Source organism: Gymnogyps californianus, chromosome 5 (genome assembly GCF_018139145.2).
Source record: "Gymnogyps californianus isolate 813 chromosome 5, ASM1813914v2, whole genome shotgun sequence".
NCBI lineage: Eukaryota > Metazoa > Chordata > Aves > Accipitriformes > Cathartidae > Gymnogyps > Gymnogyps californianus.
Window position 1 is genome coordinate 42,820,546 of NC_059475.1, and position 15,519 is coordinate 42,836,064.

Here is a 15,519-nt window from a genome sequence, read left to right on the forward strand (position 1 = left end):
TGAGTTTAAGTTTGGTGGAACTGTCCAGACAAGCAAAAATAAACATATTCTTAAAAAGTTACTCATTACTGCTTGCAAAGACAAGCAAACAAAAACTCAACACATTCACATAAAAACACACCCATCTAATACTAGGATATGCAAGATCATGTCTAATGACTGAGTGTTCTCGTATTTGGGTTTTTGTGTTGGCAAGGCAGTTACGATAGCTGAAGACATTTTAAAGGGAGCTGATGTAACCATGTAACAAGACCCCTTAACAGAGACACCACCTCCAAATCACAGATGACAGTGTCTAACACTGAGTTTGACTTTCAAATTAACATCTTGATGTAACTCTTCAAGATTTGTCTTCACTTAATGTTTCTTAGTAGACAGTCAAACAATTTCCAGAAAGATGGCTCCTTTCCACAAGGCGGCAGTTCACAAACATTAATGAGAAGAATGCCGAATACTATGCTTTCAGAAGAACACACGTACTTCGTGTATTTCCTGAGAAGGGAATTTTTTGAAAAGCAGTCCTCACCTGAACTCATCTTTATTCATATTCTTGTCAATTTTCACTGTAGTGATGATACTACTTCCCACCCCTCCCTTTTTCTTTTCCAATTGAAACACAGCAGCACTGTTTTGCACAGCTTCCTCTCGTTTTGAAAATGCTTTTCCCTTTCTTCAGTTTCTTCTCCCTTTCTGTACACAGCTAAGAGTTTTCACTCTCATCTTCAAGGGCCTATACAGCTCTCCTTACAAATATATTCAATTCTTATACTCCTCCCAACCAGTGCTATCACTTCAATTTATTTAACACTCTCCTCTATTCCCACTTGTCCTCTTTGGGCTTCTGTCATGTTTCCCTGTGTATCTCAAATAAACCCCCGTCCTTGTGTTTCTGACAATTTTGCCTCCTTTCGCTATCCCCTGCCAAAATTAATCATAATAAAGTGTACATACATGTATAACAGTAGACAATCTTTCATTATGTACAGCCACACTATATTCTTGTTTAGAACACTAAGTTCTTTGGGAGGTAAATTATTGTTACTTTCTATAGGCTTCCAGGATCATCCAGAAAGATGCTCGTTAAGCAAGGATACTGCTAGAGTTTAAAATCAAAAGAATGCCACAGGGAGTAACAAGCTCATGTCCTTTCTACTTTCTGCAGCCAAAAACTTGGTTTCTTCATTACTCAAATCTTTTAAGTAACTCAGGTTTATTCTAGGTGAGTTCATCTTGTATACTTAACAGAAAAGTCAGGCATACTCAATACCCTCCACTCAGTAAGGTCAGCGCTTTAAAAATACATCTGTTTCACGTTAAGACTGAGAACAGCCTGTAAAGTTTTTCTGGAGGGTGAAAATGCAGATGCAGACGATCCTATTAGCATCACCACTGGGAAATATTACGTGACTAAAGGTGATTCACAACCCCTAGCATTCAGATCAGATCTATATCTGCCTCTGCATTAGGGAATCTAGCTTGGGGACGCTGTAAAGTACAAGCTTGAGCTATTCAAATTCAATCATACCTTAAGATCATCACACTCCATATCTTCTCTAGGCTTACTCCACTGTTTCAGGTATTCCACATATTTTCTTTTTTCTTCACGCAGCTTCTCTCTTTCCTGAAAAAGTGTCACAATTGTATATAAAATATGGTCAGATCACCCTATTATAGTTCCTAGGACTGCACCACTTACTATTTCAATCACACTGAAAAATAAAACATATTTAATTAGAATGAAATAATCTAATAATTTTTATTTTGTGTAAGATGATATTGGCAAAAATGTTTAAAAGTAAACTGTGGTGATACTTTGTTGGATTAGACACGGGGTTTTGCTGGGGTTTGTTTGGGGGGTTTTTGTGGTTTTTTTTTTTGTTTGGTTTGGGTTTTTTGGTTTTGGGTTTTTTTTAAATGAAAGTGGCTGAGGAAAAAATATCTGAAAATAAGAGTATTTATGAAAGTTGCCACAAAAAAAGACCATCAAAATAGATAGTGGATGTGCCTGTGGTAAAATATAGTGGAATAAATAATTTCTTCACTTTCAGAGTGACAAAAAGTTATTTAGCAATTTCCATCCAAAGAGAAACCACAAGGAAACCAACAACCATTTAATAAGCTGTGAATCTGATGCAGTACAGTGTCTTTAACACTTAAATAGAAGACAACCATCAAATCGAATACTGTCATGCATTATTGGCAACCTCCCCCCCCATTACTTCAGAAGTAAGTTCAATGTGAACTTTTTGTGAACTGAAATTGTAATATAGAGAATGTTATCCAGAAATACAAATACATAACCGTATCTTATAACTGCCTATTCTTCTGAAGTTCGTTTCTATGAACTGAAAACAGTTAATGGAAAATAATTTGAAGCAGATAGCAACTAAGAAACAACTAGAAAGCCATTATACTGTTCCTATATGAAACACATATACTGCAAATGCATTACTTTTTCCTTTTCTATTTTGAGTCTCTCTTTCTCTTCTTTCTTCTTCATCCTTTCTTCTTCCACAATCTTCTTTAATTCTTCTCTCTTTTTTTCCTTATCTTCTTTCTCCTTTTTCTTAGCTTCTATAGCATTTGCCTTCTCTCGTTTTAATTTAGCTTTTTCAAAAGCTATAAAGGAAAAAACCAAACTTATTTTTTCTTAAATAAAATTAACATTTTGTAAAACTGTGCTAAATAGACTGATCTTTTTATAATTATCATATGAAAAAGATATTGTTATGAAGACTGAATTGTTTCTATGCCAACCAGAAATTCAATCACTTGAAAGTTCTTCAGAGAATCAGAATTTTAACCCTAAGTATTATACATGTTTTACAAGGTTGTCATCGCTGTAATAAAGTCAAATTTCTACATTTTTATGAGTATACAGAAGTTTATTACTTGTTTATTGGTTCCTATCAAGTGACATATGAAGATGAGAACTGATTCCAACAGCATATAATTACAGCAACATATTTAGTAATGACTGCTTAATAAAAGCATGTCACAACTAGGTGTGACATATAATCACGAAATATTTGTGATAGTAAAAACCTTTAAATAAGTGATCTTTAAATGTTTAATTATTCCTGAATTACTGAAAAGTCAATACATTTGAAAACTACTTAGTATTGCAGTGGGCTTTGTGCAAGTTTTACTTGTTACACAGTTTAAGCTGAACTTTAATTGGTAATAAATGTTATTGCCTGAGGAGATCCAGATTACTTTGTAGCTGTCTGCAGAAGAACAGCAGGATACAAATTTCCACTTTCTGTGGACAGACAATGTCTGTCAACCCACACACAGGCTAACAAATAAAAGGGGGTCAGGGGGCTTACCATTTTAATTGAATAAACAAGAAAGCTAGAATCACAAGTGGAGAAAATGAAAAAAGATCCTTCTATTACCAAGTGGATGGCACTCAAAAAAAGTTTTTGATTACATTTTCCTATAAAATTCTGAAAGTGAGCTAGACTGCTTTTACAGATAGCCACTACACATACCAGCAATGTCTCTCACCTAGCAAACAAAAGCAGTGAAGCGGATCCCCCAGAGTCTTCTACATACTGAGAAGTCTGGTTTTTCAAAGTACTTGGTATTTTGCTACCTTTTCACATCATTAGTAAAGTTCTATAGCAGCTCTTTATAAGAGACTTCATGAATGTCAGTAATTGCCATTCCAATTAAACATTATTTACAGGTAAAATATTTGATTACATTAATATAGTATATTTGAAAGTGTGCTTTTAAGCTTATTGTATGGATGGAATCACATTTTTCAAACCACCAGTGTAATTTGTTGCCTGTTTCAAATTAAAGAACTGCATCTTTAAAAAAGTTGTTTATAATCATGGGCCAACATTGGGCCAAAAATGAACACACCGAACAAGTGTGACACACAGTATTTTTTTTTATTATTATTACTTATTTGATGCATTCATCATCATCATTTTGTGTCCTCAACAAAGAACAGAAAGCATTTACAAAGTCTGAATATCAGCATGCTGTGACAGCTTTCTAGTAAGGTAGCAGAAAATATAAACAATACATTTGGATCTCCATGTTACACAACTCATTTCAAGGCTGATTGCTCTTTCATTGTTTGAAACTATATGTTTCAAGGGCATTGGGTTTTGGGGTGCAATAGGTTAAACACAAAGATAAAATTAAGCCAGAATGTATCTTAACTAGCCTTCTGGAAGCTGTAGTTAACACCACACAAGAAAGGAAACAGCTTTGATGTTGATCAGCTGTTACCTTGTTCTGTGCTCTCATTTCCAGCACATAAACAAATAGACACTAGTTGTGCAAAAAAGTGGACACACAAGTTTAATGGAGCCCGTTAAACCCTAGTGTCCCGATCTCCTATGAAGAAAAGGACCTAAGCAGCCTCAGACAACTTTGCAGTTATTTAAGCAGATGTTGGACTAGATAATTTACAGACATCCCTGCCATCCTAAAACATTCTACGATAATGGAAACGAGAGGTAGAAACCAGAAGTTCACTGAAATATTTCCACAGATATTCCTTCATATAAAGATAAGCCTTTCCTTAGGAAGGACATCAGTCCTTACAATCCAGAAGAACATCTCCTTATGTGAGCTTTGTCTCCTCAAGAAGACACACCAGTTTATCTAGTTAAACCCATTCAGAAGGCACGTGGGTCCCCTTATTTTACTTGAAATCAAGTTTAAATAGATCAGAAACAGGTCAAAACTAAGCCAAAATAATTCAATCAGTCCGAAATAAAAATCTCTTAAGTGATTTGTGCTTTTTTAATTAGAAAAATTTGTAAACATACTGTAATTAATCTTGCAGAACATTTAGACATACCTTAAATATCTACACACAGAAATCTTCAGAAAGACTCAAGACTTTCTTAAGGATTATTAGAGGTTTAGAAAGCATTGCAGTTCTTTTAAATTTTGAGGTAGTTTTTCCATTTACGGATTTTCCTCATACAACAGATTGATTTGCGTTAAATGTCCATGTTTTGAGATACCTTCAGTTGGTAAAATTTATACATGACTGCACAATCCAGACTTCTGCAAAAATTTATTTTGCTCTTTATTTATCCGAGATAGAAATCAATACAGCTGGACCGCAAGCTTCCTACATTTCCCCAGTTTAGTAAAATTTAAAAAAAAAAAAAAAATTTTTTTCAGGAAACAACCATTCTAACCACTGAAAGGAGCACTTCGCAACAGTGCTGTGGCAGTGCACTCATTACATTTTCCTTTCGAAAGGTACAACCCCAAAAATACTCTAATTATGGCCTGCTCTCAGACCTGCAAAAACTGGTTCTACTAGTCACAGGACTAAACCTCAACTTACCCATGGCCTGCATATCTTCTTTTTGCTTCTGGAACCTTGTCTTTTCCCTTGCTACTTTACTTTTGTTTCCTTGGGTATTTTGTTTAGCAGTCATCTCGTCGTCCTGATAGAGAATTTGGAGGGGGAGTGGAAAAAAAAAGAACATAATATCTACAGTGAAATGACCGGCAACAGATATTCCAAATTTTTCAACAGTTCTCTAAAACAAGAATAAAAACAGGCTGTAAGAGTTTCCCCACAAACATACTAAGCACTCAGAGATCCTGCCTAATAGTTGAGGGGGACGGGGCGAGGGGAGAAAACGCAAAACTTTTTCTTCCAGTTTTCTTTTCACATAAAGTAGTTTAGAGCACTAAGCTTTGCTGTGTTTAAATACAGGCAAGTGACATAACTGTATCTGAGGGCAAGTGATATAATTGTATCTAAGAGTACAAATTAAAGTTTTTTAGCAAATTATTTATTAATCATTCCCAGAAGGGACAAGTACTCTATGCACCTTCACAACACACTGAAAAGCTAGTTTCTTGGTGGGATTACACAAATGAAATAAAAATAAGAAAACAATGTATCAAGTATGGTCCCTTTTACCAGCTTAACTATAAAGCAATCTACTAATAGCTATTATGTAATATATCCCAATTCATCCTCAAAGAAAAAAAAAAGCACATCAACCTTGCATTCCAACTGTTCTGAAAGTTCAGAGAAAAATGGAAGAACTTAAAGACTATGCTGATGTGTCTTTATCTGGAATTAAACATGTTAGTACTTACAAGACTAGCAGATGCCCTCTTTGGAGGTCTCCCTCGCCGTCTGCTTGCAGGACTGAAGATAAATGTGGGTGGGTCATCAGGAAAGAAGTAGGAGAAATTTTGTTCTGCTAGATTATATTTTGCAATTGATGTTGCCTTAGTAAGAAAGATGAAAACAGATATTAATTGTGAAATTCTTACCTTTTCATAAATATAAGATAATTAATGAATCATTAATTCACAAAAAAGACAGTAAAAGTAACTAGATTCACAACTGGTTAGCTTAGGATAAGAAATAAAACTCTGAAATAGTGTAAGTGTAGAGTTAATCCACCAAGCGGATAATAATATAAGCAGCACGCATCTGAAAATACAATTTGGCCTCATTTGCTAAGATTTTATTTCTTTAGATGCCTTTTAGCAAACACAGCTGGACAGAGTCTTTCTCGCAAGTTACTGAAACTTGTTGAGAATGACTTCTGACAGAGAAAGCCGGAAAATTAATTTACTGAAGAATCACATAATTCTCTATCATACTTAAACATTTCTGGAGAAGGAGAAAATTTTTTACTTCTCTCATTCTGAATTGTCAAAGTTTCTTTTCAAGTCAGCTTTCTCAACCTGGTGACTTCAAGAAGTCTGCCCTTATCAACTGATACAGATGAGGATACAAAGGAGACTCTCCAAATAGGACACGTTCACATAATTGCTGAAATGCAAGGCAATCAGCAAGGGAACAAGGAGATGCTCCACAAAAAGCCCAAACAAAGAGAAGATGGCAAATGCACGCATATACAGAATATAACAATTTTCCTGAGGCACCAGAAAGCATCGCTAATAGACCACTAGACCCAGCTCACTGTATCACATCAAGGACAACATGATTGCTAACAAGCCCAAGGAAGGGTGTGATTTATCCCTTTCAGCTCTATTTTCTTGTATTTCCATTTCTTTAAGAGACAGACTTTAAAGTTAAAAACTTCTTTAGAAATTAGTTGCCTTTGTTATTTTCCACAACTTTCAGAGGCAGGCCTCTCATTGATGCTCTCGTCTCTCAGAGCCTTCCTGTACATAATGAGCAGTTACACAGCTGTATGAGGATTCCTCTTAAACACACACACAAAATACAAGACATAATAAACAAACATGCTACTTTCTAAAAACAAGATGAAGATAAGAAGGATTTCAGGGTCAAGGCTGCAATATGCAGTGAAAGAGTCCAGGATCTCTTGCGGCACAGCAAGCAAGGCAAGGGAAATTGCTGCCTACTTGGTAAGTGTGGGAAAAGCTACTCAATTCCTTGAGCACAAGGAAACAGAAATTCTCAGAGTCACCCTGCACAGACTAGGACGTGAAGTTTAGTCTGAACTTGTACTAAGTATCACCATATATCTCCACATAAGATGAAAAAATATGCATATTCAACATTTAAGGCCTCATCAAAAGCCCACTCCAGCCACCTGAACTCTTTGGTACTTCTGTCTCACTGAAGAACAGGAGACTGAATTCAATCTATAATAAAATATTTTCCAGCTAAAAGCATTACAACAGAACAATATTAGCCTACTGTACCAAAACAGTTAATTTTTATTTGACTTAGAAATACCAGCTGCATACCTTGAAGAATGAAAACAACTCATGTGTTAGACTAAGCAAAAATATACTATGTTTTAATAAATAACATCTTTCTAGGTAAAAGCTCCCATTTTTATTTTGGGGACTTTTCTAAACTGGTAGCTGAAGAAGAAATTAGAGAATTAATTTCTGCTTCATGTACAGAAAAACTACCATCTTGTTTACAAGCAAAAGTTAACAAAAATCTGTTTTTACAGAAAAAGTTGCAGTATTCATCCTTTTATTTTGGAAAAGTCAACTACTAACTCAATATATTATACTTACAAAAAACTAAACTTGATTTAGTTTAAAAAAGCAGCTCTGAGCCGCTAGTAGAGAAGAGCGAAAAAAAAAGATTTAGTAAGGTCAATATTCTATCCCACAAATTATTCCTTCTTACTTACCTTAGTTTTAATGACTCCATCATGTGGTTCACAGTGTTGTTTCAGAAAAAGTTTAAGTCTATCACGAGAAAAGAGATGTTTCCTCCGGCTGTTTTAGGAAAGAAAGGTAGCATTATCAACTAACATCTCTTAATTATTCTTTAAGTACAGCCAACAATATGTGCAAAACACATGTAACAGATCATATGATTGACCTTTTTCTCATTTTCTTAATTACAAATTACACCCTTAGTATTGTAACAGCCATTCTTTGCAACCCCAATTCAATTAAAAATTTCCTTATGAACAAAACAAAACCCAAGTAATACTTAAACAGTTGTTTTATGCATCTGTAATTTTTATTTTGAAGATCCTGGTATCTGCTAGATCCTCCAAACATTCCTTTCTATCACAGTAGCTTTTAAAATCCCCAAATAAAACTAAAATCCAATTGTTCTAGAAGAGGGTGAAAATAAACAAGCAAACAAGGACAGCATGAAAGCAGCATTCGCATCTCTCAAACAGGGAAGTAAGGCACAGAAGTCTCAAGCCAACAAGCGAGATGGGTGAACTCACACACTGCTTGGTCAGGCTGTGGCACTCCTCGCTACAGGACAGTGTGCGCTCTAAATGCTTCCTGGCATCCCAGGGAACCCGCACTACTTCATGGCACAGAGAAAGCCAACTACACAGGACTCATTAATAAAAAAAACTAATCTTGGTTCATGCTGGAACTAAATGACTTGAAATCACTGAAGTTTTTTTCCAAAGTATCCAGTTTGTAAAGCTCTGATGCACAACCTACTCTAAAAAAATGTTTTAACTAAATTGTAGACAAAAGTGTGTTATTTAAGAAGCAAAAACTCTTTGCAGCTTTCTATTTTAAAGCAGTAAAGCAGTCTGATTGCCAATGTCTGCTCCAACATTTCAAACCAGTAATGCTACCACACAGAGAGAGAGCTCACAATGCCAATAGTTCATCAATATTATAGAATAGGGTTCTCAAACTTTTTTTCACCTACTCCATCAGTCACAGCAGTAGGCACAGGTATCAGAAGCAACAGCAGGTCTCATCTGTGTGCCAATGAAAGCAGACTTGTACGGAGTTGGTATCTGTGTTAATACTAGTAAAGCTTGGAACCCTTGCTACTGAAAGCCTGTGAAACACAGTATTTTGTTCCAGTGCCTCTAATTAGTAGTGCTAACATATTATTTTAAAATGCCATTTTATATCAAAAACATCTTACAGTGACTTGCACAACTCACACAGTTATAAAGTACAATTTTAACTTTCATATTAATTTCATACTAATTTTTACCTTAGTTGAGATGCTTTAACGATAACAGTTTCATATAGGTCTTTTTTAATAGGTTGGACTTTGTATTTGAACAAAGAAGGATCAATTATGGCTTTCTTCTCCCTAAAAAAATTTTAAAAATTTAAAAAGTTAACAACTATCACAAAACATCAGTCTTATATTGTACATGTTTAATATATTTATACACATACACAATGGACCTCTTGAAAATACCCAGCCATATTTAATACAGGCTGTAACTTCCACTGGTACCAAAGAGGACCTATTCACTTCTTCCAACTTTTCTGCCACTAGATTTAGATCTGCATCAAAGCAAGTTCCTGCAAGGAACAGGAAAAGGGATCAGCGATGTTGGTTTTCTTAGCAGGGAGATGGGAGATGAGAAGGGAAGGAAGAAGAAAGAGGGAGACAAGTAATGATACATCCCTATCCCTCAGAAAATCATCTCCTGTCCAAAAGACAGAGTTAAATAACATGAATAAAAATAGTAGACCCAGAGCTACAGATCACATCTCAAAATGAACAAAAACACCCCAGGTAGAATATTTTTTTGAAATATCAATTTAGAAAAAACACCCTCACCAACAACATTCTGAAACTAACAGGAATCATAAGGCAATGCATCTACACTTTAAAATAAATGCTCATCAAGTTACATGTTTTTTTCCCCCCAAAGTGTGCTTCCCTTTTACAGCTATCAGCTACAGAGAACCAGATTTTTTTCCCCCATGGAAAATATTTCTTCAGTTTTAACATAATAGTAACTGTTTTCTTACACCTCTTCATAGGAGAATAACCACCCACGTCTGGTGTGCTACCAAAACAAAATTCACTCCTTTAAAAAACAAAGAGAGAGTTTTCGCCATTGACAATATACTTTAAATAGTGTGGTATATTTATGGACAGACTTCATGAGCAGAGTTAAAGTACTGAGATTTTCTTTAAATAATGTTGCATGTTGCTATTAAACAACAGAACTAACTTCTCCTAGGGTGGTATTTGTAATCAAAAGTCGTATTGCTTTATCAGGAAGTATTCAACCATCATCTTATTTCATCAGCAAGGGAAGGTGAAGAAGTTATGTGGATGAACTAGGAGATTTACAGCTATGCATTTCATTATCATTGTCAGTCCTTCTGGCATTTACAAAATGCTTGAAGGTGGAGTCTGTGACAAAACAAAATAAATCAATATATCACTTGCTATTCTTTACTCCTATGAAGAATACACACAAGATGTAGTGAACTGTACTTTGCAAGGTTGTTGAATATGAAATTTGCTCCAATTCTTATTTTTCCCGCACGAACTCTGTGAAATAGAAGTCCAAAGAAATGCAACATTCAGATGCCTAATAATAAATACATTAATACATACAAATGAAGTGTAAAAGAAACAGTACTTATCCACAGTTAGTGTCATTTTAGGTGAGAATAATTTGCAAATTTCTGGAGAAAAATAGTTTACAATGATTAAATGATCAACATAGTTAAAAACAAATGAAGGGACAGAAAAGAAGATTTAGACTTGGAAACAGCAACAAGTCTACTGGACCTACAGATAAGCACTATGATACATCCTGTCTGCCTTGCACGATGCTATCCAAGTTAAAGTGTCAAGTCGGGTCACTCAGACCAACTCCAATTTAAGAAAAATAATAAAAAACCCCACCCAGGTAGTCATATTAGCAAAACAGAGATAAACTGTATAAACAAAGTAATTCAGTATACCCACTGACAAGATTTTAACATCGCTGCCTATAATTTTAAGTTTGTTAAAAGAGGCTTCATATTTTGGTCATACTGTGGTCTTCCACGATCATCTTCAGTCTCAAGATAGGAAAGCTAAAGTAATGAAGGCTGTCGCTAGGAATTTCTGGACAGTATCAAATACAAACTTGTTCCCTCACCACACACCCCTGTTTCCAGCCCTTTAGTCTAACAAGCTAAAGAAGGATCCAAACAGATAACGTTCAGATATAAAATAGAAGGCAGAGTGCCAATGTTATATCAAAAGTATATTAGCTTATTTATACATTTTGAATAGATTCTAAGCTCTGATACTGTCTGTAATCAAAAGCAGGGCCCAAAGAATAATCAAATGGTTAACTCTTGTATCCTTAACCTTTAATTTTTAGTTTGAGTAAATCCTTCTCTCATCTTCAGTGGATCATATATAATAGCCTCAACCTAACTGCCAAACACACTAAAGTTTTTTCTGCTTCGTTTCTGTGTTTCCAATGATTATCCTAAGAAGTTAACATATTCCTGAAATCCTCCTCCATAAATCCGAATTTAAAGTCAAAATTTTGCTTAGTGCAGAAGAGGAAGAAAAAGGTAATTCCGTACATGTAGAAAGCTTTAAAAATTACATAGATTATCTAGTCGCTTTGGTATAAAAGTCATAATATTATTTTTTGTTATATTTTACTTTATAAAGCATTGTACAAAACACATAAGAGTTAGCAAAGGTTAGACCCATTTCACAGCAGAGATCCCCTACAGCAAGTCTTCACAGTACAGCTCTGACAGACCACCAGATCCAGAGGACAGAATACAGAATATCTTGTAATTTAGTAGGTGAAAACTGGAACTGACTCACCCATATTACACTAGTTTCTACTGCACTCAAGTAAACATGCCTAGCACCTGGCAGAGTCTTGCATTTTTTGAATGAGGTTATTCTGAACCACCAACAGATAATAATCTCATCAGCCCTTCAACTACTTCGGCACAGTGACCACATGACCTGGATATAAATTTCTGTTTACAGCCCTGCTGTATTATATTCAGAGAGCATGGTCTTAAGGTAGCTTTACTAAGAAACTTCTGAGGCCTCGTCCTTTTGAGTTACCTTGTCCAGGACATGACTATCTATACTATCTGGTCTGAGTCTTGCTGGAGCTACCTATATCTTGCAGTATTAACAGAACTAGAAAAATTGCACAGAAAATACTGAGGGTTAAAGGACCAGGAATGCATCTAAAATGAATGCTGTTCTGCTTTTCCGAAAAGAGGCAGTGGCTTTTCTTCTTCTCTTCAACTAAGCCTGCGAATGGAAAAAGCTCACTCGAAGAATGCTAGCTAAATAACGCAATCATTTATGGTCTCCTTATGCTCCAGTGCAAGCCTTGCACAGAGGTAACCTGTCAGTATATTGATCCTGATAGAAAAGCTGGCCTCTGCACACCGTTGAAGGTTGCCACTGACAAGCTACTCTATACTGAGCAACTACAACTGCCCATCTGGAACTGCAAATATTTTCTGGAATCCGACTAAAACTTCAGGGAAATAGAGCAACCTGAAGACTGTTAACAGCTTGCTGGTTATACTGCTCTAGGGACAAGACAACAGCACTTTGCAACAAAATCCTGACATTGAACCTTTTGATGAAGATTTTAAGCTGCCTTTGATCCAGTACTTTGGTCTTCCCTTACAACAAAGTGGACTAAGACCTACCATCATTATTATTAGATTCAGGGGATGGAGGGATAAGAGAGGAAGAAAGGAAAGAGGAAAGATAAGAATTAAAGATGAGGAAAGATTTGTTTACTGAAGACCTTGTATAGCTTTAACGACAAGCTATGACCACACTTTTCGACATATCCTGTTCAGTTTCTTCTCCAAATAGAGGCAGAAAACTAGGTTGAAGATGGCAAAAAATCTGGATGGTAAGGTTCCACTGGTATTATTTCCAAAAACTTGCATCCTAAAGTTTGCAGAAACAATTAACCCTTCCCCAAAATAAAGATGATACTTCACTTCAAATTGAACACACACCCAAATTTACTGCCACGAACCAGCCAGCAAGCCAAGAAGAAATTTTTCTTCTAGTATTTCTGATGTGGTTGATGGTTCACATTACTCACAGCCCTGGCAGGAAGAATGCCATGAATTAAGTTGCAGCTAGTGTTGTATATATTTGGCAGTACAAGCCCTCAATCTCCAGTCTGCTGCTGAGTGCTAAAACAAATACAAGAGTTCAACCTTACCCTAAATCTAGCAGTTTAAGGTATGAACAGTGCTATTCTCTGATGACCACTATTCTATGGTACCAGAGGGTCCCAGGGCATAGTATCAATGGTTTAAGATCTTGGAAGATTGCTACCTTTTGCTTCGTAACCCAGGCATTACAAGATAGTCTGTTTTTCTGAGGGAGTGCACGCGTGTGAGCATCCTGGCCTCTTTCTCCCTGTACAACCTCAGCTTTTACCGCAGAACACAATAAAAAAGGTCAGCAGGAACACTTGTACAGAATGTGTGGCTATTTCTGCCCCACATAGACAGGAGTAGGGTCAGAGAAGGGTTGGGATCTCTAATGACATCTATTTTCAGTTAAGATTCTCTAGCCTTACAGATTCTTTAGGAAAAATATTTGCAGATGGCCCATCAATCTGTGCTGTGCTTCCCTCCCCCTCTCTCACAAACACACCGAGCATCTGCTGTACCATTGTTTAACGGCACTGCAGCTTTGCATGAAGGCTGGGTCTCAAAACCTGGAGATTTGTGTGCAGACGGAGGCAGAACTGTGGTTCTGCGCACGTCAACTTGACATTGGTCCCAAGGCGAATAACATCCATACTCTCTACATCCAAGTTTCTCCATAAAAAGGAAAATATAGTCCCTGAAGGATTAGGGCTGCAAAACGATGTCATTCAGTTCAGTGGGATTTCTTATTGTTATAAGTAAGGGTATAAAGAACCTTAGATGCCAATATACAAAAACTGACAACAATGCTCTACTTTCAGATAGGTTTTACAGGTACAGCAAATAATATTTTCCAAGTTTGCATGTACCCAGAATATACTGAAGTGTTATTACACTCTTGCATTTGTTATAAAAAGACTCACTTAAAACTTGTAGTAAGCATTTTAAAGCTGTAAGAGGTTTGCAATTTAAGCTTGTAGCATAAATGTTAGTTAGGTATGCCACAGAACAGTGCTTCAAAAATTCGTATATTCTCACAAGATTTCTCTAAGAGAAAGAAATTACTTTCCCTCCCTTCTCTGCATTGTCAAAATAAGTAATCAGCTCAGAACCACCACAGACTGACTGGGAGTGTAAGACTCAGTCTTTCTACCAGCTCTGCATGCGTGGAAGTGACAGCAATATAAAGGGATCTATCCCACAGTCAGCTCTGTGCACACTTGCATAATTCCAAGAACAACCTCCTTTCAAATGCCATATGCCTTGTGGAATACAAGAAAATGCATTTATTTTCTCAAAGACAGAGGACCTCTTCATGAACAACTTGCACACTACCTTCAAGAGACAGCAGAGAATTTTAAAAATTATTTATCCCATGTTATTTTCTTAGCCAAGAGAGGAGCTCCACCCTAGTTATTCAAGGCATGTCAGGACATGGAAGTCCTCACGCAGCAATCAATAAGACTAACTTCTGCATCCACTTGACATCTCAAAGTCAATGACAGTTCATGCGAAGCCTGTATGTTGCTAGATACAAGATTGGGTCCCACTTCAAACCCTCTTTCATCAACGTTGTGCTCGCGAAGCACAGAAATCTTTCTTCTCATTATAATGCTAGGATAAGCTGCATATACAAGCTCAATTACTGGTCGGTAAAGGGATACTCCAAATTAAACACCACAACTGTAGTCAAGAAGCTCTCTTATTCAATGTTACTAAGCTACTCCAGCCTATAGGCAGTTCCTTAAGACAAGACACGCACTGTTTCACTGCACCTAAAATCATAATCAAATCCATTAAATACAATGGTATATATTTATATGGACACATGCACAATAAAGAAAGCTTTGTACATTTTTATGTTTTGGACACAAACACATTAAGTTTCTGGAAAGACTTTTCAGAGACTTCCAGCACAGGTTCCTGCAGCACAGAGAGGACTAGTGATAGGCATACATGGCTCTTCCACCATCTCTCAACAGAAACACTGTCATTCCAAACAGATTAACAATGATTATTCTGTAGGTATACCATTTCTCGTAACACACAGTTCTCTGGTGGATTACACATAGCATAACTGGCACCTATGAATATTCAGCTTGTCACCTTCAGCTGGCTGAACACTCACCATCCATACAGATCAAGTAATTTGTTTCGGTCAGACCCTGCCACGTCTGCTTTAGTCTCATTTCCACCCAGCCCAAG

At 36.3% G+C, this 15,519-nt stretch overlaps 1 protein-coding gene across 2 annotated transcripts in view; it reads right to left on the reverse strand.

Annotated features, from left to right (window-relative positions):
- BAZ1A (bromodomain adjacent to zinc finger domain 1A) overlaps nt 1–15,519 on the reverse strand; it is a 65,153-nt gene that overhangs the window by 29,918 nt on the left and 19,716 nt on the right. For both annotated transcript variants that reach the window (XM_050897005.1, XM_050897004.1), the window contains exons 4-9: nt 9,392–9,493; nt 8,094–8,181; nt 6,097–6,231; nt 5,327–5,429; nt 2,453–2,619; nt 1,526–1,621 (exon numbers count right to left, since the gene is read on the reverse strand). In XM_050897005.1, the coding sequence (XP_050752962.1) occupies nt 1,526–1,621; nt 2,453–2,619; nt 5,327–5,429; nt 6,097–6,231; nt 8,094–8,181; nt 9,392–9,493 (691 nt within the window). The remainder of the gene's footprint in view (nt 1–1,525; nt 1,622–2,452; nt 2,620–5,326; nt 5,430–6,096; nt 6,232–8,093; nt 8,182–9,391; nt 9,494–15,519) is intronic.